Source organism: Apteryx mantelli, chromosome 8 (genome assembly GCF_036417845.1).
Source record: "Apteryx mantelli isolate bAptMan1 chromosome 8, bAptMan1.hap1, whole genome shotgun sequence".
Classification (NCBI taxonomy): domain Eukaryota; kingdom Metazoa; phylum Chordata; class Aves; order Apterygiformes; family Apterygidae; genus Apteryx; species Apteryx mantelli.
The window spans coordinates 23,041,280-23,068,266 of NC_089985.1; the positions used below are offsets into that span (position 1 = coordinate 23,041,280).

Below are 26,987 nucleotides of genomic sequence, written 5' to 3' on the forward strand. Positions count from 1 at the left end.
TAGGTTTTTTTTCTGCAGTTGATATAGATCTTTTTATTTGATGCAAGAACATCTTTGCTTTGTACTGTACAAAACATTATGAAATTTCAGTAACCAGCTTTAGTCTTCTTTTACCGTAATTATTTCAACTGAATTCAAAAGATAGGCTGGAATTTATTGCATATTTCATCCTTACAAATAGTTGCAAAAATCTTTCTATACATCTATTATAGATAAATAAATTAATCAGGAAGAAAACAGTATCTATGCATTCTCTTCATATTCTAAAATAGCTTCTGTAAAATGTTATTCAGATAGATTGCAGTAGTCTTTTTTTTTTTAACTAGGTTTGTACAAAACCCTTTGAAGTCCTACTGAACATCTTGTGAAAAAGAAAACACAGGAAGTCCAAAATGTAACTGATTTTTCTCCCTGACTCTAAAAATAGGAAGGGAGCTAGCATTCTGAGGACTATCAGTCACTGTGTGTGTTTACAAAGTGCATTAAAAATTATTCAGAGAATTCTGACATAAAAGGCTAGGTAAAATGTCCTTTAGTGTCATAAGAACTTGTTATATGAAAACAGGCCACCAGATATCACAGATACAGCATAGATTAGATCTTATAAACCTTATTTACTAGTATACAATTTACTGATAAAGAAGATATTTTAAAAAAAACGTACAGGATGTTACATCCACAAATACTTCTTATTTCACATTAATTTGGCAAATTATGGATTAGACTCAAGTTAGGTATTTGAGATATTGTCCACTTTATTCCAAGAATCACTCATACTCTTTGGTAATGTTATTTCTAACAAAGCACCTGCCTCCAGGTAGCACTCTCTCAATTCAAAGAAGGCAGAACATGCTGTCTTCAGGCCAGCAGGGCACGCTGGCTGAGCTGAGCTCTCCGGTAGCTAGCTGCTAAGTGCTCGTTCCAGCGCACTTATGTCACACTCTTGCTGAATGCCACTGCTAAATTTGAAGCTGCTTTTCAGCACAGGCTTCTCGATATCTCTGATCCATCAAAGGGGCCCTTGACTACCAGCTAAGCAATAGTCTTATTTTTCGGAGGTGCTCCTGAATTAGGGAATTCTTGAGTGTAAGGAAGTATAGCTTTCAAGCTATACAGTTTCCCCAAGCAGTAGAGATTCAACATGCATCAGAATCATCTAATTAATTCACTTATTTGGCAGGAGGTTTCTGAATAAAAAGAACCCATGAGCTTTTTCTTCTTGAAGTTCCGAGCAATATTCAAATTCATCTTTTTTTCTTACAACAAAAAAGGAATAATTGGCATTCGAAGACTTGGATAATCCTTGAATTCTCGTAGATAGGTGTAATGTTTATCCTTTGCCCAGATTGTCATCTGAATGAAGCAAAGCAAGGTGAACAGCCCCACTGGAAGGAAAGAATAAAAAAGATAATGTTTCATTATCAGAGAAAAAACATACTCTTTTATGCTGACAACACTTCGGGGAGAAGTACCAAAGCATTACTCACCTGGGACACACTGAGTCATGATAGTGAAACTGATCCATGTCCCAACCTGTTTTGGCCAAGGAAATGAAAAATATTTCTGGTGACAGCATTTGCATTTATGTCTCAATTGATCAAAAACAACCTTGTCCTAATATAGGTAAATAAAAAGCGAAGGTCAGCCAAATCAATTTCTGGTGTCAATAACCTTTAGCCAAAAAAGTGAACAGTGTCTTGTTATTACAAACAAAACCTTCATGTTTGCTTCCATAGTAATTATCATGAGTAAAATTTTAAGAATTACAACATAGTTTCCTTTCATTTTCTCTGCCTATTTTGTATTTGTTGCTCCTCCATCAATGTTAGGAATGGCAATTTTCTATGGCCGTAGGCCAAATGTTGTTCTCATTAACATCTGTTAATCTCCACTGAAGTCAAGACCTCATGCAGTCTTTCTGCACAAGAGTGCATTTTACCTTGAGTTGCACTGTTTTTAACTGCTTTTAAAATGAGCCAAGAGTTTGGTTCCTGATTAGAGGATATGAAGTGATTCACTGATTCAATCTTCTAAAGCAGCCACCACCAACACAAGTTATTGTATAACTCATGGAATTGGGGAAGTAGGCCTGGCAGGTCCTGTTTCATACCCTAACTTCCCCATTTTTTTCTACCACAATATCTTCTATTCATCTGTCCACTATCTTCTGCATACTGCGATATCCCTGGGCTCTTTTGCGTTGTAAATCTCCCGTGCAGCTCCATTCCCTCACTGCAACACACCCACAGTGTTAGTCTCCCTGTTCTTGTTTGCAAAATGTTCCCTGCCTTAAACTCTCTCTGCATCTTGTCTAGTAGCCATGCTGAGGCATACGCTCAGGGTCTGGAGACTGTTTAAGGTGAGGCCCATAAATAATGCATCGAGGGAGGAGAGGAAGAACAGGTAAGTTCCAGTCTGCAGTGTGGTAGGCCAAAGAAATTTCATGGGGTTTAGGGGAAGAAGGGAAATGTACTGGACTGAACTGTCTTAAGGTTTCCTTCCATTTTTAACATACCAACAGAAATGAAAACACGCCCAGCAAAACTAAAATCTTAGCATCTAGTTTGAAAATACATACCTCATATGTGTAGTTAGGACAAGATACAAAGAAAAACAGCCATGTGAAAGGATTCTTTGTTGGATATGGGATCTTACGGGTTCTGGATCCTACAGATTAGAAAAAAAAATCATAAAAAGATATTGACACTTCTAGGTAAACTGTAAATTTCTCTAATGAAAACCCAAATCTGCCTACTCATGTGTCTCATCACTGCCAGTGGGACAAGCAGGACATGGGAAAACAGGATGTCTGCTGGACCCAGAAGAATAAATAGGATAACTGTGAGGAAATGCTCCAGGCATTAGGAAGACATCCACATAATATTTGCAGGTATGGACTTTGATCACAGTCACTCCCATAAGAGGTACCTCAAGTATGTTTTAGACCTCAGAAATTATAAGTATTCTCAGAGTGTCACGGAATTGGGTTTTGACAGTCACTGTTGCTAAACATAACATGTTTTGCAGGAGGAACCCTGCCCTGCAGGGAGATCTTGTGCCCCCTGTAGGAGCCAGTCAAATTACTTTTGCTTGCTCGCTGAAGCATAGCTTGTACTAGCACTGGAAGACTTGTTTCCTTTTGCGCTACCAGTGTAGTGCAAAACTCCCCCAGCACAATCTGGCCCTAACCAAGAAAACGTACAGTAAGTTAAGAAGTGTTATTTAACAGTCTGGTGGTGGATTCCCTGCACTGTCTGATCTCCCCTAGAATCCAATCTTTACTGTGCTGAACAGCCTACACTTCTACAGCAGTCATCTGGAGGGTATCAACACCCTCCAGGATCAGGCCTCTCATGAGAGTGTGTAACTGTGGAAGTGCTGCCTGGATGCACAAAAGTGAAAAATGATAATGCAATTTTTACCATCTCTCCGGAGGTCACTGAGGGCAACATGAATAGAAAAATTTCCAGCTTCACATAGCTACAAGAAAAGCCATAACAGAGTTAAAAAAGTGTGCTTCCCTTCTATTTATTCTTCTTCCCTTTGTTAGTTCCTGGGGTACTTTAAAAAAGTAAAAAAAATCTATTGTAAAACAAGACTAAATAATGGCAGTTAGTGTCTTAATAAATGTCCTTAACCAAGACTGCTGACTGATAAGAGGATGGACTATCTTTGTTTATCTTCTCTTCAAACGTGAGGCCATATCATGTTGTGCTATATATCTATGAGATTTGTCAGCAAAAGTGGACTCAGTGGCCAAAAGGTCGAATTTACTTCTTATACAGTCCCCATGAGATCTAAAGGTAGTAAATCAAAGAGGATAAAAGTAGATCCAGCGGATACTTGCTTTATCTTTCGATTATACTCATGTCTTTAAAAACACCAGAAAACTTGATTTGGACAGTTTTGGTATCTCAAAAGTTATTAAAATTCCAAGATAAATAACAGTTTTCTTCTCTGGAGATTTATTGACATGAATCATAAAACATAATTGACCCAACATCCTCCACTGCCTTTAAATAATGCTTCCCCAATCAATTATGTGGCAAATATATTGAAATGGCTCATTTATGTAATTATAGACAGTCTCCAGAGTCTGCAAAGCGTAATTATGACAGCAAATGACTGGTGGTCAGAATTCCTGGGTTTTATATCCAGCTCTGTACTTCCAGTTACATAGCCTCTTTATAAAATGAGAATAGATTATTAACTCATGGAAATTTCATGCTTGGAGGCTGCTTTGAGATTCTCCAGTCACTGATCATTAGTTTCTCAAAGCAAGTTAACAGATGATATTCTAAACAAGTTAAAAATGGGCACGTCTTTGTGGCTAAACTATTGTTGCTTCTGTAAGTATAAAATGGTCATAGGCACCATGAGAATGAACAGACACTGACTTAAGGATTTTGCTTCATTAGGCAAGCTGTAAAAAAAAATTCTGAATCTCTTTCCTTGGAATTTAACAGCAACATAATTCTTTAGATGGCCAGTTCTTAGCAATAAAGGAGTTCACAAAACTCACTGGCTTTTAAACACAGGACAGGGATACCGGATTGTTCTAAAAACCGTGAGAGATATTCCAGTAGATAAATAGCCCAGTCTTAGAATGGATGTTCAGTCAAAATCTTCACATTAAAAATGGACAGGTTTATCTGTTCTGCTTGCCGGTGATCAACTTCAGTAGTATGTCCAACTGTTTTAGTTTTAAGTACCTGCTTATCCTATCCGCTCCTCACACAACATAAGAAATAAAGAAGCACGTTTCAATATTTTATATTAAAAAAAAAAAGCAACAGACCTACCAGAAACATGATCACAGCAAAATTTATCTGTTTTTTCCCGTAGGCTATAAAACAAAATATTTACTGATTATTAGGACTAATATATAACTGATAAAGGACTTTAATCATGCTGGGAGCTGTTTTGCTACTTACAAGGAGGGGTGTAAAGAGGATGATTGATGTAATAAGCAAGCCAAGCAGCAAATCCCCAGTAATACAAGCAGTTCTGAAAAATAGGGAAGTTTTCTTTGCTTTAGTATTTTTAATGTTAGGATACTTCAACTGTCCCATTTGTCAAGAGAAATCAATGCTATCTGCTAGACCAGTATTTACTGCAAGAACCACTGATCCTTCAAGTTATAGATAATACAACAAAAAATGACAACACTAAGTGTGGTAAAGTTGGAGGAGACAACAGGAAATAGCAGGAAAAGAAGTAGTGCTTGTAGAGTATGATTTCTTCTCAAATATCTCAGAGCTGTTTAGTTTATAAGCAGTTTTTGAAAATACGATCCTAGTATTGAAAATAAATTCCTCTTGTTTGGCAAGCCATTTGGCCAAAGATGCTGTGCCATAAAGACTGTATGTTAAAGATGGACTTCCTTTGCTAACCACAGAGACTTTATAAAACCTGACTTAGGCACTGTGGTCTCTTCCCTGCTTATTACTTTGTACTGGCCAATATCTTGCCCCTCCCCTTCTCCTCCATCCCATCAGTTTTCTTTCCTTCCCATGCTTTAACTTTTCCTCCCTAAAGTTGTCATGCCTGAACCTTCCCTCTGTCCCCTTCACTGTGATATCTTTAGAGTTCCTCAGTGGAGTTTGTCCTTTCACTGCTGTTCTTGGCTTTCTGTGATCCAGCTTCCATTCTCTAAATTCTGATAATACAGTTCTCGCTAGTAGATGTAGTGATCTATTCCCAACCAAATCTCAAAGTTTGTACTCGGGCTTTACCCACTGAAAAGCTATTTAGTGCAATGGTCTCTACCTCTTGGTAGTTTTTTCTGGTTCTGTCTCTTGTGTTTTTTTCTCCTGACACTCATCACTTCTTCAGTATCTTAATGACAGGTTATCTGCTCCCTCCTTGCCTCTCTGTGGGTAGGAGGGAGGCCCATTCTTGGCCCATTCCTCTTCCTCTACACTCTCACCTCTAGGTGCTCTTCTCTTACAGGCAGACTTTAACCCTTGTCCCTCTGTTGACCACTCATAGATCTGTCTCTCATCAGCTGAGATTTCTTCCTTTATCAAGCCTAGTGTCTCAGTTTCTAGTACTTCAGGGCATGTTTGGTTCGCACCTGGACTTTGGCAAGACCAAAACTGAGCTCTTTATCTTCCTTTCACCACTTCTTCTGTTCTTTTCCTCCTCTCATTCTTTCCCTCTTATTCTCTACTCTTGAGTAAAATACTGATCCTCTCAGTCTTCCAGATGACACTGTTTTCTTGGCCTTCCCATAGGCCCCCATGCCTTAGACATTTCTAGATCCTTCTGCTTTTTCCTTCACAGCTTTCCTTTTCTGCCCACACAGCCAAAACACCTATCCATCATTGCATTCCTACATGTCTTGACTGATTTAACTTCTTTTCTGGCTTTGAGTTTTGCAGCCTTTTTCCACTGTATATACCAAAACTGCATTTCTAGCAATAATACCCCCAAAGTGATTACCTCAGCATCTGCAACCCACACGAGCTGCTGGCCAAGTATCTGACTGCATTTTTCTGAAAATGCTGCTGTGAGGGGTAACCGCCCCCGCTGCTGCAAGTAGTTGTATCAAACATTCTGTTGCATTTCCACCTTCTTTTCAGAATTAACTGAGCCACCAAAGCGCCCAGAGACCTCAAATAAAATGGAGGCCCCTTTGGGTATGGCATAGTAAAAATATATAGTACGTCCTTGTTCTGGAATTAAGTATTAATGGACAACTGATGAGAAAGAACAAATTATTAACCATTAATTACCACTCTAGTGGGACAAAAGGGCAGAGAGATTAAGTGACTTCCCCATAGTGCCTTCTCGTCTTCCCAGGAAAAGCAGCAGAGCTGGAAGAAGAACTCCAGTTTTGAGCATTTTAGTCAGTGTCCTATCCACAAACTATTGCTTTCTCCCTAATGCTAATTTCTTCCACCATCATCCACAATCTACTAACTGCTGTACAAACTTAGATGGAAGCACAATTTGCCCTGAAAGGCTTCTAATCTTGGAATAGCATTTTATGAGAAACCTTTCCATAAGTTTGGGGCTTGGCACAGGCTGGGTCATATGGCATGTATTTTAGTACAGTAAAATTAAATAAATAAATGGTTTCTGTAAAGCATCTTTTAAACTTGGCTCAGCTCCCAACAATACATGCTGTAATTAAACTGAACAAGTATTGTTCATCCAAAGAACATGATTTACTGCAAGAGCATCAGATATAAAGAGTTTTAAGGTGAGTGGAGTTTGCTGCTGCTAAGGTCCTTAGCAGGAATACCATAACCAGCCAGCTGCCACTGTAAGCCTTACTGCTCAGACAAAAGCCTCCAGTGAGATTCAGGTAGGAACAGCAGAATACATGCAGACTTATAAGCTCACTTGAAAGAAAGAAATTGTTTCCATGAATCTTCCATATTCCAGGTACATGTCAAAGCTTTACAACAGTGCTTTATAAAGAGAGCTCGTATATCATCAAGTTCACATATTGCAAGGATCCCATATATTCTTCCTAAGTTTTTAAAGCTCTGCATAGATCTCTAAGGACTTCTGTCTTCTCTATTCCAATTTATCTTTCCTCTGATGATCAAAACTATTTTTAATGCCCTGCCTACATTTATTCATAGCTAGTATGTACCCCTTCATTTGTCTTGTTTTAGTTTAAATAATATTTCTTTAGATCTGGTGTTTTCCTTCCTCCAGACATGATCATAGAAAGCAACAATATCTCTTCTTTTTATCCATGAAAATGTTCAATAAAAACAGTCAAAAGATGAGTCTTTGAGGAATTCCACTGGTAATTTCCTTGTTACTAATTGTCTCACAGAACCTTTTCTGGCACAACCACTGTCATCTTTCCTCTAGTTAGTTCCTTTGTCACCATATAATTTTTGTATTAATCCCTATCTTGCTAACCCCAAGCCAGCCCTTTACTAAAATCCAGATAAATCAGATAAATCCAGATAAAATTCCACCTTACCTTTACCTAAAAAATCATGTATCTTAGAAAGAATGATACTACGTTAGTCTGGCAAGACCTGCTTTTTGTGAAACCATTCTCCATTTTACTGCATCTTCTACTATCTTTTTATTTATTCCTATTTCTTTTTGGTGAAACAAAGACAAAGGGTGAAAATCACAAATCTCATCAAGTCCCTTCTCAGATCTCTGCTTACCAAGATCGCTAAGTGTCTTTGTTTAGAGGTAGCTTTTCATTGTTCTTGGGAAATAAGCAATCTGCTATGTATGTGATCTTACACTTGAAGTTAGAAGCTTTATCTACCATCTGTATGTGAGATAAAAAAGGGAAGAGGGTGTGATATTTTTCTGACTGGTGCAATTTGGGAGTAACACCATTGAAGTCAATGAAATTATAAAAGTGAATCAAACCCAAGCACTGCTAAGCAGGAAGAGAAAGAACTATGAACAACTTCACAGATGAAAGCCAATACCATGAACCTGAGAAGGCAGAAAACTGTTGAGAATGACTGGTAAAAATGACAATTTTAGCAACTACAGTTTGTATGGTTTGAAATGAACAGTTGTCAGAGATGGCAGGGAAAAATGAGGATTTATCACACTGTACAGATTTTTTTTCAAAGTAAAGTTTTTCGATTTTCATGTATCTGCTGCTCAGCATGCATTAGTTACTACTGTGTCAAAAACAAATCTTAACAACCCATGCATCCCTCTGCTTCAGAAAACATTGACAGTAAATTGCTAGGGAGGATTCTTTCTGAAGGCTACTGCTTAGCTATAGACCTTCCTTCCATTCAGAAAGCAGAAAGCATGAAGCCAGAATTATGGTGCTGCTGCACAGCTGTAAGGCATTAGCCACAAGGTAGAGCTTCAGCTGCTGGGAGTATCACTGCCATAATATAAATTCCAAGGGACAGTGTAAATACAAAGTGTTAAATACCCAAATGTTGATATTATACTATGTGCTTTTCCAGCTGTAGATGATCATCTGCTGTATTCCGGAGTATAAAACATATTTTTGATCAACAATATGTATTCTGTTGTGAACATTTTTTAAATTACCACAGTCCATGCATAACCACACAGTCTATTGCACTGCCTTGCGGGCATCTAGGAAATAGGAGGTCTGCATCTTAACAACCACGGTATGCCACAGCAGCACTGATAACATTAAGGTGTGCTCCTGAGCCACAGGAAGAAAATACAGAACAGCCAAGCCGCTTTGTGCTGGAAAAATTAAAGGTAAATTAACAGTTGCTAAATGAAAAAGAGACCATTGGGGGAAACAAGGTGCAAAATAACTGCTATAAAAAGCAGATTTTTTTAATCAACCCTCCCAACAATGTACTTGTCTCTACTACCTTAAAAGTTGAGATTGTTACTAAAACCTTCATACCCAGGGGGCTACCTGAGTGAAAAGAAGGGAATGCTGAAGGTATGAAATGCTAAAAGAGCAGTGAGAAAACTGTAACATGAATAACAGTATGGCAACATGTGGGTTATACAATAGCAAAATTACTCTAAGAAATCTTTTAAAAGAACCACAGATTTATGGGTAAGATTTTCTGTGCATTACTACAAAAGCCACACTGACAAATCTGTGCTGCAGCAGCAGAGCATAGGGTGGCTAGGTTCAATATATAAGGGGGCTATGGATAGATTCTGTCACAATTTACCTTCACAATATTCCTCAGTGGCATAGTCCCATGGGAGAACCGATGAACAAATATTGTTTCAATCAACCTTTTGATGTAGTGGAAAGAATGGCAGATACATGCCAAGCTAGAAACAGCAAGACAAAAGCATTTAAGAATGCTTAAAAAAACCAAGTGTGGCAAGACATTTGGAATAAAACTACAATGCTAACAAGAAATACTGCTCAAGGCCTGCAAACGAACTTACTTAACTACTGGATGTGGGCTTGATGTAAACCTCTCATCCAGGCCATAGACAAAAGGCATGCGGAAATAAAACAGAAAATAGATGAACAATGGACCTGTATATTCTATCAAAAATACCTGCAAAAAGAGAGAGAATAATTAGACAGCTGAATCAGATGGTGGTTGTGCTTTGGTTTCTTTGTAATAAGTAATGCAGTGGGATAAACACCTCCACTGAGCCAGAATGGCATTTGGAGAGGCAAGGAGGGGATAGCAGGTTTGGGAATAGGATATGAAACTTGCAGACATGCATTTAAATCATTTGCAATGCATTTGCAGTAATTGCATAGAACTACAGCCATTGTCAGTGCAGCTGACACAATCTGGGTAAGAACAGGTTATCATGGCAACCCAGAGCTCCTGATAAATGTGCATGCATGTTACATTTACACAACTGCCCTGCTCTTGCCCTCAAAAACTATTGCTTTATTTTGGGTCAAAATGAAATTTGGTGAAGAATTTATCGTGAAAAAGAGGAACTTTGTTTCTAATGAATGAATTTTGTTTAAACTGGAAACATGTTTTGTAAGTGTTCACATATGACATCATTTATATGAACAGGTAACATAGCACATACATGCATGATAAACATGTATGTGCTGTACATTTATACAGACCTGGCATCATTTTGTCCCAGAAAACAACCAATTCATTCTGTATTCAAATAAACTCTTGTTTGAAAAAAAAGAGAGAGGAAAGCAAAGGAAGCTATTATCTAGCTTAATTTCATTTTCAAATGTATTTCTTAGGAACATCACTTTAAATTGAGGTTGACTTTGGACCAAGCTTTAATAGTTTCATTTTCCTCTTCTATAACAGAATAAGGTAGGTCCATACCTCAATTATGGAGAAAGAAGGGAAGTTTTGTGTGCTTCTGTCAAAAAAAAACACATTTCACTGCTTTCTAACACGTTTAGAGCTATTTTGACACTCAGAACAGTTGTATTATCATCAACTTCTGTAATAGAATCAGCATTTTTTCTGGCAAAGGTATGATTTGATTGTAGATGAGAAGTTTGTCTTTTTATTTCATCAAACTGAAGTATTTCTTGGCTTACATTTGAATGAAGTAGCTTAAAGGGCAGGGAGAGCAGAGTGTAAATGAAGGACGATGAAATGGCGGAAGTTGACTGGTGTTACTCTGCATTGTGATATTTCGATGTATATTAATGCATGTGCACCTTGAATCTGCATTGTCTTTATAACTTTTTCCTGGTTTTTGGATTGCATAACAGCTGCCTGTTTTATCAGCAGAGCATCCAAAGTAATGACTGGGGATTTAGTCTTGCAGAATAATCTTTTTTTGTTTGTTTTATCTTTTATTAGTATTGTCTTTGCTATTTGTCATTAACACACAAGATATTATTAGTGTTGCATAGCTAAAAAATGCTAAATGTGCCTTTAAATTACTGGATACCTTTCCCTTTGTGCTGTGCTGTTTAATTAGAACTAGTGGATAGTATGTGCATTGTGGAGTTTCTGAAGACCTTTAAAGGTCACCTCACTGCATAAACAGCAGTGCTGTATCACCTGCTGAGTGAGCTGTGATGGAGTGAGCCTTTGAGTTAGGAGACCAAATGCAGCTTTCTTGGATGGCTGCTAATACTGCAGAAATGATCAGCTGTCATAAGCCTGCCATTAGCATCCTGGGGCGGAGCTCAGACAGCTAATTTTACTTTCATGTATTTTCCTGCTAAAGTCAGTTGAATTACAGAAATGTAAAACCACTCACATGCCTCTTTGCAGGAAAACTCATAGGTGTATAATCCTGATCTTTGAGAGGAGAGGTCAGAAGTTATATAGGCCCTGTGAACCAGATCCTCAAAGACATTTAGACACCTAGTTCCCAGTGATTTTGCATTAGACATCTAAATCTGTGTGAGAACCTGCAGCTTAGTTCAGTAGAGCCAGCCTACCCTGCAGCAAATTTTCACTGCTGCTCTCCAGGGGACTAGGCATTCAAAATATTCTGTTACTGGTTTCTCTGGTTAAATGAACTGAAGTGATGAGGATTCATTGCCTGCATCCACTATTAGAGCAGTTATCATGCAGAAATATTGGAGAGAGACAGAAAGTGATGTAAGGATTAATAATGGAGAAATATCCATTAAAATGTCTCCGACTTGTAGTGTAGCTCACCATAGTCCATCCTATCTGTGGCCCTAAATCTTTAAAATATAAGGTAGCGGTTGTGCCAACAGGGAGGTGCTGCAGGATTTCCTCATCCCTCAGGGACTTTCCTTCTGAGAAGGAAAGAAGTAGTTACATCTCAGTGAAATTAAAGTCAACTTTGGTAGCATCTTAGCCTTATATTGTACTTTAACCAGTCTGTGAAACTCCTTGGCCTGACATGGGTTCACTGGAATCTCAGTAACAAACTAAAAATGTTTGTATTTAATTTTGATTTACCCCAGTAATCACATATAAGCCTTCTTAATCACATCTAGACAGGAGAATTCTCAATCCTATCTGCCAGCCTAGCTTACTAGACTTGCTTCTTCATTGCTACAGAAAAAGTTGCTGATGGGTAACTGTCCTTTAGTACAGGTCACTGACCTCTTAGCTGCATCTCCATCTCCTCTCTTCCCCTCTTCTCATTGCTCATCACCAGACACACCGAAGCTGGGATAAGCTGAGATTGGAAGGCCCTCCTACAGAGCTTTTTATTTCCTCCTTTCTTTCCAACCAACTAACTATGAGGTGATTCCACAGGACTTTGGCTTTTCCCTGGGAAAAGGAGGTAAGACAGAGATGAGGCTCTCTCTCTCCCTGCTTTGTAACATCTCATATATTCAGGATGTTTCCAGACACTTACTTTAACTTCCCATGTTAGGAGTTCGACCTACAAGACACATTCCAGCTTTACGCTGCTTGAGCTGGTGCTCAAGCTTTGAACTCCAGGATTTGGGGGAATCACCAGAAGCCCAGCATTTTCTTATAGCAAGTCTCACAACATAAGCCCTTTGAGGGGTCTTACAAGGTAGATATTTGTGGAAAGAGATAGGATACTCATGCTCCTGTTTGCCATGGATAGATTCTACACAATGAATTAATCTCTACCAGCACAATTTTAAGGGACTGTATAAATCAAATTATGCTGAATAGAAGCAAAAACAAAGAAAATGCTACAGTTTATATTAAATGTTAAGATGAATTAACACAGTTTTGCAATTAGACTTTCTTTTGTGCACCAAGGCAATGTACTAAGAGGCTTCTATTAGCAATACCTATATCTAAATTAATCAAGTCAGCCAGCTGGCATCAGCTATGTCAGCAAATCCTATATCCATAGTAATGTATTTTGCATCAGCTTACTCCAGAAGAACTGTAATTCCTGCCTGAGATCAAAGGATTATGTGAACTGACAGCTATAACTCATAGCCCATCTTAGCACTCCCAGCTGAGCATCACTGTGGGGATCATTTCAGTGCAGCTAAGGAAAGACAGCATCTAGATTCCGTGCTGCTTGTCTTCAAAGCAGAAATGCTCAGGAGTTAGCAAGTGCATTAGAACAATGTCCAGACTCCTGAGTTAATTACCAAACACCAAATACCTGGGTGGAACTCTGTTCAATACTTTCAAAGAATTAAATTTGTTCTGGATTCTCTTCAGCCTTCGCAATGCTAATTAGCATAGCTGGAAACTCATTCTTAAGACCTAATACCCATGCAAAGTACACCTTTTATGCCAGCTCCCTGCTCAGAGCTTTATTACTCTAGTCCTCACAAGTACTTACTTGGATCCAGTCTTATCGACTGCCTTGCTGGATACCACTGAGGATCTGCAAAACCGTATAGAATTGTGTGATTTACAATACTTGTTTTTAGATTATCAACTATTATAATGAATGCAACACAATAAGATAAGATTTAGTTGAAGATTTTTAGGATTATTTATTTTATCATGGAATGTGAGAAATCATGAGAAATTATGTAGCAGGAAAAACACAAAGATGTATGAGGATAGTATAAAGAAAGATGATTTTGAAATCTCACTGTGATCACATTCATGTGCAACTTGCTTAGCATTATGTGTGTATACACCACATTCCAAACTATGTAATTTCCTCTTATTTATATACTTGGTATTCTAATATGATGTGAACTATTGCAAAAGTTATACTCACATAATTTATGGAACATCAGTCTGATTTCCCTAATTGTGGCATTTGATTCAACCTAGGCAACAAAGAATATTATACATACAAAACATATTTTGAAAGATAACTGTTCAAGACTATTCAAGTAGAAATGTGAATTTGACAACAATATACCTTTAACTTTCTTATAGATGGCTAGGGTTGGTATGGATGTTTCAAAGTACTTCTTACAGGAAAAGGAGAGGATTTAATTTGTGGCTCTTGTTTCAGAGACAGCTACTGTAGCAGTGATCAAAGGTGAGCACAACAGCAAGGACAGACTGAAGGGTTGTGAGTGAACAAGGCACAACTGGCACTGCCTTAGTGAAGCAGCTGAAGTCAAGCTCTTTGTCTAAGAGCTCTTTCTGAAAAAGGGTTGTACTCTGTAGGCAGAGTGAAGAAGGGTGCATGATTGTAGCCTCTTCAGTGACCAAAGAAAGGCTATCAGGAGATTAAATACTTTTTGCAAACACTAAATTTACTCAAGAAAAGTTAGTAATTTTTCAATAGTCACCTACCCTTTTAAATATATTTTTGTTTTACCTTATCTAGGAAGCATAGCTGTTTCTTTGTCTTCCAGTCAAGGATTTCCACCTGAGAGAAAACAAAATGATAATTATTAAGCAGAAGTGGCTAACTTACTTATTGATCAAAATACACATATGCCAGGGGGGCGGTTCCTTATGTTATGAAAAAAAAGGAACAATAAAGGATAGAGAGTTAGTTTTCACAGGAGTCAGTAAGGAACAAATTTACCTTCAGAATTGTTATGATTTACAAAACTAGAAAGACAATTTGACAAAGAATAATAATGTATATGTGCATATATATGCATGTAAGCAAATATTTTGAGTACATACAGCTTGAAGATTCATATGCATTGTTTCCAGAATATGATCATTGTGAAGAGAATGGAAAACATTGGCAGATATATTGAACAGAGCAACTAAAGATGCAGAGTTCAAAAATCCTTTAGAGGTTGTAACAGGAATATTAGTGATACTCTTACCTCTTCAGATCACCTGCATTAGAAACTACATATTAGCATTCCTAATGCCTATCAGTAGTGTCATCACAGCTTGGGAAAGGATAGAGTGGGATTATTTCTGTGATCCTATTAGATTTTGACAGAAGGCTATGATTTTAATTGACAGCCAAGCAGAAAAGTCCTTAGACGTTTCAAAGCCCAATAGCAGCAGGGTAGCAAAACCCAAAATACATTGGTCTTTTAATTTAATTTGCTCTCATCAAACTCTTTGTAATGGAACTTTGTGGCATAGCTAAGAGAGAACGTTCAAAGCTTATCTGTCACACCAGATGACTGGGACTATCATTACTTAGTACCAAAGAGTTTGTTGCGTTTTTTAAATAAATGCCTAGCATTAATTATGCTTGGTATTAACTGACCAAGAGAAGAGATTAACATTAAACTTTAAATATGATTCCTAACTAAAAATAGAAGTCACAGTCCAGTATCTCTCTAACAGGGTTGCTTTGAAGAGATCACTTGGTAAGAGTATCTTATTTCCGTCTTGTACTTGTCCTAAATTGTTCTTCCTTTGTTGGTGCAGCAATAGAGCACTTCAGCTTCAGCCAGAAGTATGAGGTCCAGCCTTCACCACAAGAGATACTAATACAGTGATATGCTCTACTTGTGCATTGTAAGATCTAAGGGGGGGTTAAGGCAGGTAGGCACTTTTCCTTCTTTATGATGCATAATGAAGGTGTGACAGGTTATTGGGATGTTACATTTTTCTCTTCATTCTTTATGTTTGAAATACCAGGAATTTCAAGTTTTACTATCTCCATTTATGGAAATCTCCTATGAGGAGCAAGTGAAATGGATTCCCTTCTTATAAGGGTATTCTAAAACTACAGCATTCTGACTTTTGCAGTCCACAAAACAGGTGCTGTGGAGGCTCTAAACCATTTTGCATCCCTCCTGATGCCGAGCTGCTGCAGGGGTTATTGAAACCTTTGGTGTATCTCAAAGCTCTTGTGTCAGTGAATACCATTGGGCTACCCTATAGACTGCAGCAGCACCCACAGCCTTAGCAGTCTCCTTCTCATGACGTAGCATATACATACTGGACCAGACTCCTCCAGAGGCAGATTTAGTCTATCAATCACTTTCAGTGTCTGTACTAGAGATCTTCTCCAGGCCAATTACAGAGTGTTTTTTATGTCTTTCTGCCACCTACTATCTTTTAATTGGGTTATTTTCATTATGCACAGACTGAAGATTGTAGAGCATTTTCTTTTGTTCTGTGGTCTTCCTGGGAGTAGTTGTACAGAAATGTAGAAGTATCTCTCTGAACTTTTGAAATCAGTGTGAAAAACTGACAAACAAATCAGCCAAGACCTGCTGCACTGCTGTTTGGCTCCACTCCAGAGTGTTTCTTTGAAGTGCCAGACTGGCATAACTGCCTGTACTGGCCCATTTCTTCAAATACCTAATGGGAGCATATAGGGAAGATGAATCCAGATTCTCCTTGGAGGTGCGCAGTGATATGGCAAAAGGCAATGGACACCATTTGCAATATTCTAATCAGATACAACGAAATTTTTTTCACCATGAGGGTGGCTGGACATAAGAACAGGTTGCCTAGAGAGGATGTGGAATATCCATCCTTGGAGATATTTAAAACTGGACCAGACAAGACCCTATGCAATCTGATCTAGTTGCACCTGCTTTGAGCAGGAAGCTGGACTACATGCCTTACAGAAGTCCCTTCCAACCCGAATTATTCAATGTTTCAATTTTTTTGGACACTAATTTCTGAACTTAAAACATTTCAGTTACTTTCAGTTACTTTCAAGAACTAAGCAAATACCACACCTCTTTCGTTTTTCAGAAAGAGGAACAAAGGAACACAGCTTTAGATTCTGCCCCAGTCCATGGAAAGCTGTGCAAGGACAGAGTGAAGACAGAGTGAAAACAAGGTAAATGTTTCTTCTAATTATCATGCTTCTTAGCTATGTCAGAGCATCCCCACAGTGTTTAGATGTTCCTTGCAACATAGAAGAGACAGAAAAGCCTGATCCAAGTTAAGAAATATTATCTTTTCTGAACGTAATGGCCAATCACATGAACTCACATAGCACTAAACACAGTGTTTCCAGTCTTCACAGCTCAGCACCAAGTCAGTTAATGTATTGGTTGGCAACAGTTTTTAGATACCCAGCAATCTGTTCTTGGAACATTCACTGATGGGTATCATCCCTTTCAAACATAAACTGTCCGGCTCAGAGAATTTTAATCTCTATGTGTTTTCAAAGCATTTAGCACAATAGGGCACTGATAGTTGGCTTGCATTAGTGCAGTATGACTGTTACAGTCCACTTATTTGGTGAATTTTTAAAGGCCTTTTAAATTACAGCTCCTCTAAGGCTACTTTTAATAGAACTCAATCAATAATCAGATCTGTGCAAGATACCTGTAAGTTAAAACTCTTTTGGAAGTGACTGCAAATATACCCCTTCAGAGTTTAGAAGATAAATTTGTTGTAGTGCATAAGGACCAAAGATTGAAATTGTCTTTAAAAAAGAGGAAAATGTTTGTTTGTTTTGTCTAGAGTGGGTAAAATGCAAAGAAAAATCTACAGTATATGCAGAAAGAAGTACATTCAACTATTAAACTTTTATTCATAGGAGAAGTTGTTTATCAGTGGGGAAAAACAGTTGAGTAGACACAGTGTTTAAAAACAATTTTTAAGATACAATTTCCCTCCTATAGGATTACAAAAATATAGTTGATCTATGCCCCCCCCTTCAAAGCCATGTAAAATGCTAAAATGTCAACAGACCTTCAAAACTGATGTGACAACCATTATGGAAATACCGACACACTTATCACATCTGTGCATCTTGGAAGTTTTATTTGCAGCCATTTGTACTCAGGAGACTCAGTAAACTGTAGCTTGGTGAGATTTTGTGAGCACTGACATAAGCATATAATGTATTGATTTCTTTTTAAATTACTCAGTAAAAAATTGCTTATTTTACAGTCTGGGAACCAACCAGACCAAAGTAAGAGAAATGCAGAATGAATTAATTCTCCCTGAACTTTTAGAGTGCTTACGTTAAGTCAGGTTCCTTTAATGTGATCACTAAAAAAAAAAAGTCCGATGTTTGCCACAGTGTTAATTAAATCAATCATTCTAAACATCTTCCTTTTCCCATGGAATCGGTCATTTCCTTCTTCTCCTTAGACTCCTCTGGTATACTGTGTTGTTCCTGAAGAAAGTAAGCATGCCTTAGCCTGATCTCACACTAGGGCAAATCAAGAATAACTTTCTAAAAGTCAATGGGCTTAAGCCAAAGGGAAATTGCTGTAAGTGTAGTTATACTCAAAACTATGCTTATGCTGCTGGTGCTTCAATTGACTTTTAGTCTGAAACATCCTTGCATCGGAATGTGAGAATGGTTGCAGGGGATGAGGTTAAGGATCCATCTAGAATGGTGTTGTTTTTTTCTGATGTAGCCAACAACAGGTGCCTCAGAAAGAGTAATAAAACAGGGCAAGAATGTAGCAATGGCGGGGGCGGGGGGGGGAATGGACAGACAGACATAGAGATCAAGATTCTCCTGCACCAGAAGTGTGCCTTTGTATTTAATAGCTTTTCATGGATTTTTTAATTGGTTTATTCACTTGCTTTTTAAACTTGTGTAAACTTTTAGCATCCACTTTGTCCTGAGGCAAGGAGTTCCATAGCTTAACTACATGGTGTGTGAAGGATTCTCAAAACAGAATCGAGGCAAATGTTTAGCCACAAAGCCAAATTCCATCCTCCTACCTGTGGAGTGCAGGACCTTATCCTATAAGAGTCAAACTAAGTAAAGCCCTACCTCTCCAAAGCCATTGGCTTATATTTCATGAGGCCAGAATCCCATTACATTATTTCACTGTGTATAAAGGGAGGAGATACAGTGATACATAGACTCAAAAGGTTTTACACAGTCAGATTTCACTTTTGTAGAATTTAGATGTCTAACATTCACAGGTTCACAAGACGCACACTACGTACTTATTCCTCAGTTTCCTAAGTTCTGCTCCTACACATGCCTTTGAGTACCATCATCTTCACTGTGCCGAAACTCTTAGTACATTTTTACTTCTTCCACCCATTTCAGATTTCCTAGCTAGGCATGCTTGCATCTAAATCTTTGAGGACCTTAATCCAGTTGTCACCTTCATCCCAAGGTCAGCACAAAGCACAACATTTAGATTATTTCTGGGTGAAAGTAAACTGTCACCAGAGGAGATGGTCTAGTCCTTCATGCTTTGTATGTAACAGTTAGACGCCTTGCCAGTTAGTGGAAAAACTGTATTCTAGACTGCCCTCTGCCATTCCCCACCCCTCCCGTTGAAGCTGGGACACCAGGCAAGGGATAAAGGATTCATGAGACCAAAACATACAGGCCAAAGGGAACAGGAGTGTATTCCAGTAAAAAGTGTGGTCCCCTACCAAAGAGAAATCCTGAATTTCCACCTCTCTGGACTGCTTCAAGAACTGTTCCCTTTCATTGTCATTCTGTTCAGCTTTTCCCTGAAGTCAATCCCTTTTGGGATATCACATAGTGAAGAGGGAGAGTTGAGTAAACTCAGATACCTCAACCAGACTGTCATTTCTACTCCAGGAGCTGGGTGCCTAACCTGAAGGCATGGCAAAGCCTAACTCCCTTTGTGGACCTGGATCTGAGTACAGTAACAGAAAGGTATAGAGCTATGAATGGTCATCCTTCAGAAAGACAAATCAATTTACATAATTGACAGAGGATCCAATGATTCTGTGCATAAACGATCATGAAGGAAACGAAAAATTCCCTTCCTTGTAGAGTGGGAGGTTGGGTGGGTTTTTTTTCCACAAAATGGAAGATCTACTAGGGGCTTGTGCTTTCACAGTGAATTTTGGCTCTTGAAAGCTTATGAAAACTTTCCAGCTTATGCTAGCATGACATCTTTCAGCAGGTTACACAAGATGGGAAAGGAACCTGCACCAGTTAATACTGACTCAGTGGGCATTTACTTGCATTGACTGAGACAGCTGCACATTGCTGATTTCCCCATCATGCTGAAGAGTCGCATCATTCATTGAACATCACTGTCTCTATTGAGCAGACTAGAGTGCCTCCATCTGAGGACCTAAGCCAGTTTTTACTTAATACTAACTAGGTGTCCAGGGTTTTCAGTAGCATTTCACAGTCTTTTCCATGCACAACATAGAATACTTGTTGCTTCAGGCCTCTGGTTAATGATGATAATTTTCTGCAATGACTATATTCAGGCAGAAGAGGTTTATAAATTCTCCCTGAAATCACAATCATTTCTTTGCATCAGCACTGTGATTTGCAATGTTGAGCCCAAATATCTGTAGTTGTTCCATTACTTCTCTTTGTGGACCATTGTGTGTGTGGATGTCAATACGCATCCAGTGTATGCTTTAGGCATGGAATTGAAGAGACTGAAGAGAGACAAATTTTTCCCTTTTTGCCTAGAAGTATCAAGGATGTCTCCTGTCTACTGACATGTAGGAAGACTGGAAGCCCTGGGAAGTCTGGAGCCTTTATACTGAGAGCTGAACATACACAATTTATATTCATTTCTTAAAACATACTTCAAATAAATCCATTATTTTCTTTAAAATGAGACTTTTGATTTGAAACATAGTCTTCAAACCCTGAGTAGCTTAGGCACTCCCTGCCAAGTATATATAAATATAAGTATATAAAATTAAGAGCTTTTCTTCCACGTTCTATAGAAAAAAAGGACAAATTGCCTATCTTTTAGGTGAAGCAGCACAACTGACTGTACAAAGTGTCGCTAAGTATACAAAAAACTGGCAAGAGAAGAGAAAGAGAGAATTTTTCCCCCTCCATTTTCTAATCTTTTTCTGTGTTAATAATCTTACATGTTACTTATAACAGCAGAGCAGACATTTTCAAACAGCAGGGTAATCTTCAAATTAGCAGTGTCTCTTTAAGTTACCACTCAGATATCTCATATATGGCCTTGTCTTGCTCCGGGCAGCTCATGGAGCACACAGACTCTTCAAACACCCTGCGGGCCAGCAGCCCTGCTTCTGGCACTTGCTCGACTAGGTTCTAGGCAGCATAGCTCTGAGGGGAGAAACCTTTGTAACAGGAGCTGTGACATCTCAGCAATGCTAGCGAGGCAGTACTCACCCCCCCCAGCATTCAGAGGGTTTTTGTCACAGTCAGAAGAGGGAGAAGCTTTGAATGCCAGCAAGGGGGGTCAGTATATTATTGCTTTTAGGCTGTAATGCATATGTTAGCTCAATATATCTTCAGGGAGTGAAGATTCCAAAACATTGTTGGTTATCACTGCTCACAAAAGCCACTTTCCATCCAAAACAGGTAAGAAAGCAAAGTACAGCTGTAGCTCTTATGACACTTATTTCTACAGTATGAGTATATTTGCTCAAGTATCTTTCCTCTAGGAAGACAGAGAACCATACCATTTTCTTTGTACTAAATGCTTTTGAAGACTTGCACCTGTCAAGTAAAAAGAAAGCGTAGAATTCATTAGCCTAACTTCAGAGCTCTGTACTACACACATTTATATCTTAGCATGTCAGGTAAATGGCCTTTTTAGGGAAAAGAGAAAAATGGGCACTTTTTGAACAAGTTGTATGATTAGCTATGAAACTGGAGAGTTGTCCTCTAATCAATTTAGAGAAATAAACACTATTAAAGAATATTAATTATCTAGATATAAGTCTCCATAGCATAGATTCCTAAATCTTGAGATGAATCTCCTCAAACTATCAAGTGCAGTATATGTGCTGAGTAAGCACATATTTCTTTAAACTGTAGCTGTTCTAAAATGTATCTAAATGTATAATCCTAAATTATAAATGTATCCTAAATGTATCCTGAGATATTAGTGATAAAACAGCTATGAGGTGGAATTAGAAACACACCAGTACCTGAAGCAAACAAGACCAATACCAGCATTATTACGGAATAAGAAACCTACAGGCAGCTATTAAGACATAGGTCTAAGAGTCCAGGGACCTGACTTGCATATCAGTTCTAATACAGACATTTCATAATAACTATAGGTAAATCATTCAGCCACTTTGTTTTGTTGTTTTTGCTGTAGATACACTGGATCCGGCATACCTTGGCTTAATTAGGTTGTTGCTCATAGTTCTGGGTACTAAGTTTGAACACAGTCAATTCAAAATAAGGACTTAAAAGTACTTCAAAAGCTGACTCTGCCTTTCACTGGCTTCCTAAAAGTCACTTCAATACTGTGATGCCTGTTTTTGAACTGTGTCTCTGTGCAATGAGAAAGACACTCGTAAAGAAAAAGAAGAGAATAGCCAGTGTCCGAGCACTCACAGTCAGTCTGACATTCTTCCCCATCTTTTTGTAGGTCTGTTCACCGGGGAATCATTTTTTCATGGTTATGGGAAAGGTCCTTCCTATGTACTCAGGAACCTATGAAACTGATTATGTACTAAGCATAATCAAATACGCAAACTAAACAAAACAGGAAGAAATATTCTAGCAGTATACCTCTGCTTAATTGGTAACAGTCATCTTATAAAAAATTCAGACAGTGTCAGTTTAGTGTTTGTAAAGTGCTTTGTGATTCTTATAAGGAGGCACTACAGAAAAGCAATAAAGAGTTAATGGTTTAGAGATATACAGAGAACAGTACAAGACTATACAGCACCTCAACACAGAGAACACTAATGTTTGTAACATCAGTAGACTTTTTTTTTTTACTTAGGAAGCCTTAGGAGAGATGAGACACCTTCTCTCTGTTGCTAGTTCAGTTTTGAATGTATGGTGGGGGAATTGTAATTCAACATACTAAGCTATCTTGAATTTATGATAGAAAGCAAATCAGTGGGGACAACAGTACAGAAAGTGATATGCAACACCACTGTTCAGAGCTACCTAGGCTGTCTGTCTACAGCCTACACAGAGTCCCCTCACTGATGATCTAGGCACTGGATGATCTACATAAATCTGCTTCCACCCATTGCCTGTTGTACAGAGAAGAGGACTGAAGACATGCAAGGATGACATGTAAATTCATGAGGCATTCTGTATTTGGAGTAGTGTTGCTCAGGCACTTGATTTAGGACTCGAAGACCTGGATCTGCTGCTATTACTCTGCCTAGAGAGGTGGTGCAAGTCACACCGCTTCCCTTTGTTTCTCCAGCTGCACAATCACATCACAATAACTACATCCATGCTTTGAGGTCTCCTGGTAACAAGTGCTATATAGAAGTTCAGTACAGCTGAGGTAGAAGAACAAGTCCACAGACCAGACAATGACTGGAGACATTTAGATATTACATGTATGCCTGGTCCTGCATTTGGGTCTCACAGGACTTCGGGACAGTGATAAAAATGCAGAAGGGGGCAGTGAAAAGTTTAGTCGTTTTTCTTAAAATTCCACAGGGAAGTGAACGTTGCAGAGGAAAAGGCACTATGCAGGCACCTACCTCCCTCCCACACTGGCTAGAGACAACTTATTTTGCTGAAGTGTTAGCAATGTCCAAAGCAACTTTTTATCTTTGAAAAGCAAAATCTGAACTTTTAGGTCATGGTAAAGGAGCAGCTGCTTTTCTGATTATTTTAGACTCAGTTAGTGCTATAAGAGCATCTGGTTTGTATTCTACATGGGGAAAAAATTGCATTCCTTTTTAAGCGAGTCTTGTGCTGGAGAAACTGAAGTGTAAGCCTGCAAAAACATAGTCAGTAGAGTCAGCATTGCTATCACTTAGCAAGTGCCAATCTCTTAAGAATTTTTATATTAGCCAGTCTAACTCTCTCTGTCAAAGAGAGTATGGCTGTTTATAGAAGTTGATGAGATATGTTATCCTTCATATCCTTCAGGTGTATGTTACTCTGCACCTTATACATACAAGGCGCTGAGCGTACTAACTTCCTTCTGGATAGTTTTTATTTCCTGCACAAGACTCAAATACACCACTGTAATAGAGGGCTAGTGGAACATACTCAAGGGCATGGGTACTGCAAGATAACTTTCTCTCTCAGCCTTCGAGCAGGCCAGTAGAGCCGCATTCCTCCCGTGGTGACAGTGCATGGTCTACACCATCCCGGGCGCACTGGACTTTGCATGATGGCGAGGGGAGCCAGACTGGAAGCTGTCCTTGTGGCTGGAGACACAAACTTCCTCACAGGCTCAGGGCCACCCTCACCAGGCCGGGGAGCTGCACCTGAGGCACGTCTGGGCAGGGCACCCGTAGGTGCGGCAGTACGGCTCTCAGTGTGATGCACAGCAGCTGGTGACAGGGTCTTCAAGAAGTTGGAAATGCAAGCTCCCGAGAACATTCCTCTCCATCTGTCTGTCTGCCTGTCTGTCCCTCTCTCTCCCGCTAAGGTGCTCAACCAGACCCACCCCGGCTGGCCACGGCGCTAGGCGTGGCAGGATCTGCAGCGAGCCGAGAGCCACTGACCCAGCGACTCCGCGGACCGCCAAGGGCCCGGCGGGTGCCGGGGACCCCCCTCGCTCCGGGCACCGCCCCGCTCGAGCCCGTCCGAGCGGTGGACGGCCGGGGAAGCCGGGGAGAGGGGCGGCCAGGGGAGCAGCCCCGGGAGGGAAGGACGCGGCGGGGGCTCCCGCGGGGCAGGCGGGCGGGGGCCGCCTCTGCCCCGAGGAAACGGCGGCCCTGCGGGCTGCGCCCCTCCGCCTCGGCCCGCCCTGCCCCCGCGGCGGTCACTCGCCTTGGCAGCCCGGGGCGCGGGAGCCTCCGGCTCCCCGGCGCTTCAGCGCGGAGGAAGCGGGGACCCCGCCGCCGCGAGCGCGAGGCGGCTCCGCAGCGCGCCGGGAGCCAGCCAGCCCGCCGGGAGCCCGCCCCCCCGGCGCTGCCCCGCGGCGCGGCGCGGCGCCGCCCGCACCCACCTCGAAGAAGCCGGCTCTGCCGCCCATCCTGCGGGCTGCGCCGCCGCGCCGCGCCGCGCCGCGCCGCCGCCTCCCGCCGCCGCCGCGGCGCCTTCCCCGCGCCCGCGCCCCGGCCAATCAGCGGCGCCCGGCCCCGCCGCGGCCGGGAGCCCTCCGGCGGCGGCGGCGGCGGCGGCGGCGGCGGCGGCACCGCCCCCGACGGGGCGCCGTGCTGCGGCGCGGGGCCGAGCTGCGCCGCGCCGCGCCGCCCCGAGCCGAGCCGAGCCGAGCCGAGCCGAGCCGGCGGCCGCCTCCCCCGCCCCGGCCGGGCCGCGCGCGGCGCGCGGAGCCGCCTCTCGGGGCGCCTGCGGGAGCGCTCGGGGCCGCCGGTAGCTCCAGTGCACCAAGTCCCGCGGTTTCCCGTGCCCAGAAATGGGGGGAAATCGCTGACGTGCGCCGGCTACACAGATGACAGTTCCGTGGCATCTGATTCAAAAGGAAAATGTGTTTTTCCTCGGACGTTACAGAGTTAGTTCAGGAAATTAATCGTATTTCCTATTTTTTACTGATATGAAGTATCTTAATGGGAGAACCAGCAAAAATATAATCGATCAAGATCCAGAAACATTCCCCTTCTTTCTCTGACACTAAACCTTACGCTACAGCAGTGATGTGACTGACAACAGAACTACGCGGGAATGGGCTCTTCTCCTCAGCGTGAGGTGTGCCTGTAGCCCCAGAGGATTAAATGTATGGCTTAAAGCAGTACAGAAGCTGATACTGTTTTTCCTCCAATCAGTATTCATTAAATGATATCCTTTTTTCTAGAGCTAAAGTAATTAAATATTAGCAAATCCTATATGCTGTAAAGGAACTTGCTTTTCCACTGCTATAAATTTCCAATAATCAGAAGCATTTATGTTTTGCACTGCGTAAAAACCCTTTGCAATCCCCAAATTTAACCTGACTCCATAGAATGAAAAAAAAACCCAAACCAAAGCTGCTTAAATGCAATATCAAAAAATGGCTTTCACAAAAAAAAAGAGGCCTCTACTGGAAAGCTTGAAGGTGGATCAGAAAGACCCAACAGGACAGAATTCATTACTAGTGTAAATATGGACAAATCTATGAACAGCTATGGACCTACTCCTCTTCAAGGCAATTATGAATTTGTACAGTTAATCTCTGGGCCAGGTTAATCTTTCTGGGTTTTTATTTTAAAGAAAAAAAAACAAAATTACTGATTTTCCAAATAAATTCACATTTCCTTCAGTATATTTCAGTTCCACACGTTCTGTATTCATATAAAGAAAACATTAAAAATATGTAAAAGTAATCAAATCAAATATGTAAAAATAATTCAAACAAAAATATTAAAAACATTTAGACTAATGCTCTATAGCAGAAAGTGTTCAGAGGATGTTTTGGATGGAGAGAAGTTATGCAAATTGCTGATGCTTTGGCTCAATGTACAGCCCAGGGAAGAAAGTCTGTAAGGAACACAATTCAGATTGCAGTGCTGACAGCAAAATTGCAATTTAGAGCTTGTTGTTCCCCTTCACAGTAGTTATGCATAGAAGAAAAACCCTTCACCCTTGGCTCTGTAATGCAGGAGGACTTTAACATTCACCGTATCGCGCCAGCAACAAGTTGGTCTTAAAACGAACCAAAACCCTCGTCCTGAGTCACTGCAGTGACTCACTTCATGTTTCACCCAATGTATCTTCATTTAAATCATCTGGCATAAGACTGGAGTAATGTAGTCTGAATTAAACGTTAAGTTTCATCAAAATGTAAACATAAACCTAAATAAGCATTTGGTTTCCTTTTGGGGGCTTTTTCCCTCATTTTCTATCAACCACAATTTGTTACTTAAACTCAGAGTGTCATGACTAAAGCTTGAGAGCACCTAATAAAAAATATGTGTAAAACAATAAATTTAGGCACATTAGAATAACTTACTGAATGACTGATTTACAGAATAATCTATTTCATCTAAGTGCTTCCCATTAGAATCACTTACAGAAGAGTTCCCGCTGTCATTGCCGGGAACTAAAGCAGGGGATGAAATATA

The 26,987-nt window shown here is 40.2% G+C and overlaps 1 protein-coding gene across 5 annotated transcripts; it reads right to left on the reverse strand.

The window, feature by feature from the left end:
- LOC106499774 (very-long-chain enoyl-CoA reductase) lies at positions 1–25,013 on the reverse strand. Of its 5 annotated transcripts, none has more exons than XM_067300449.1 (13): positions 24,935–25,013; positions 14,569–14,619; positions 14,014–14,065; positions 13,624–13,668; positions 12,027–12,130; positions 9,850–9,965; positions 9,624–9,729; positions 4,935–5,007; positions 4,803–4,846; positions 3,423–3,480; positions 2,579–2,667; positions 1,488–1,533; positions 1–1,385 (listed from the first exon to the last, which is right to left on the reverse strand). In XM_067300449.1, the coding sequence occupies exons 1-13, from the start codon at positions 24,959–24,961 to the stop codon at positions 1,258–1,260; spliced, it is 939 nt and encodes a 312-aa protein (XP_067156550.1). In that variant the 5' UTR covers positions 24,962–25,013; the 3' UTR covers positions 1–1,257. The 5 variants fall into 5 exon arrangements, with proteins under 5 accessions (XP_067156550.1, XP_067156551.1, XP_067156553.1 ...); XM_067300450.1 differs by lacking the exon at positions 24,935–25,013 and adding an exon at positions 14,161–14,408 and having other exon boundaries at positions 14,569–14,621; XM_067300451.1 differs by lacking the exon at positions 1,488–1,533 and having other exon boundaries at positions 1,279–1,385.
- Positions 25,014–26,987: the final 1,974 nt, after the last annotated feature.

What these genes read in the sequence shown, in the direction of transcription:
- LOC106499774 (XM_067300449.1), bottom strand. Translation starts at nt 24,961, where the DNA reads ATGGGCGGCAGAGCCGGCTTCTTCGAG. An exon ending in GCAGAGCCGGCTTCTTCGAG is followed by an intron (nt 14,620 to 24,934) that starts GTGGGTGCGGGC and finishes GTTTTCTCTCAG; the next exon opens with GTGGAAATCCTTGACTGGAA. An exon ending in CACAGATAGGATGGACTATG is followed by an intron (nt 9,966 to 12,026) that starts GTGAGCTACACT and finishes CTCTTTTTGCAG; the next exon opens with GTATTTTTGATAGAATATAC.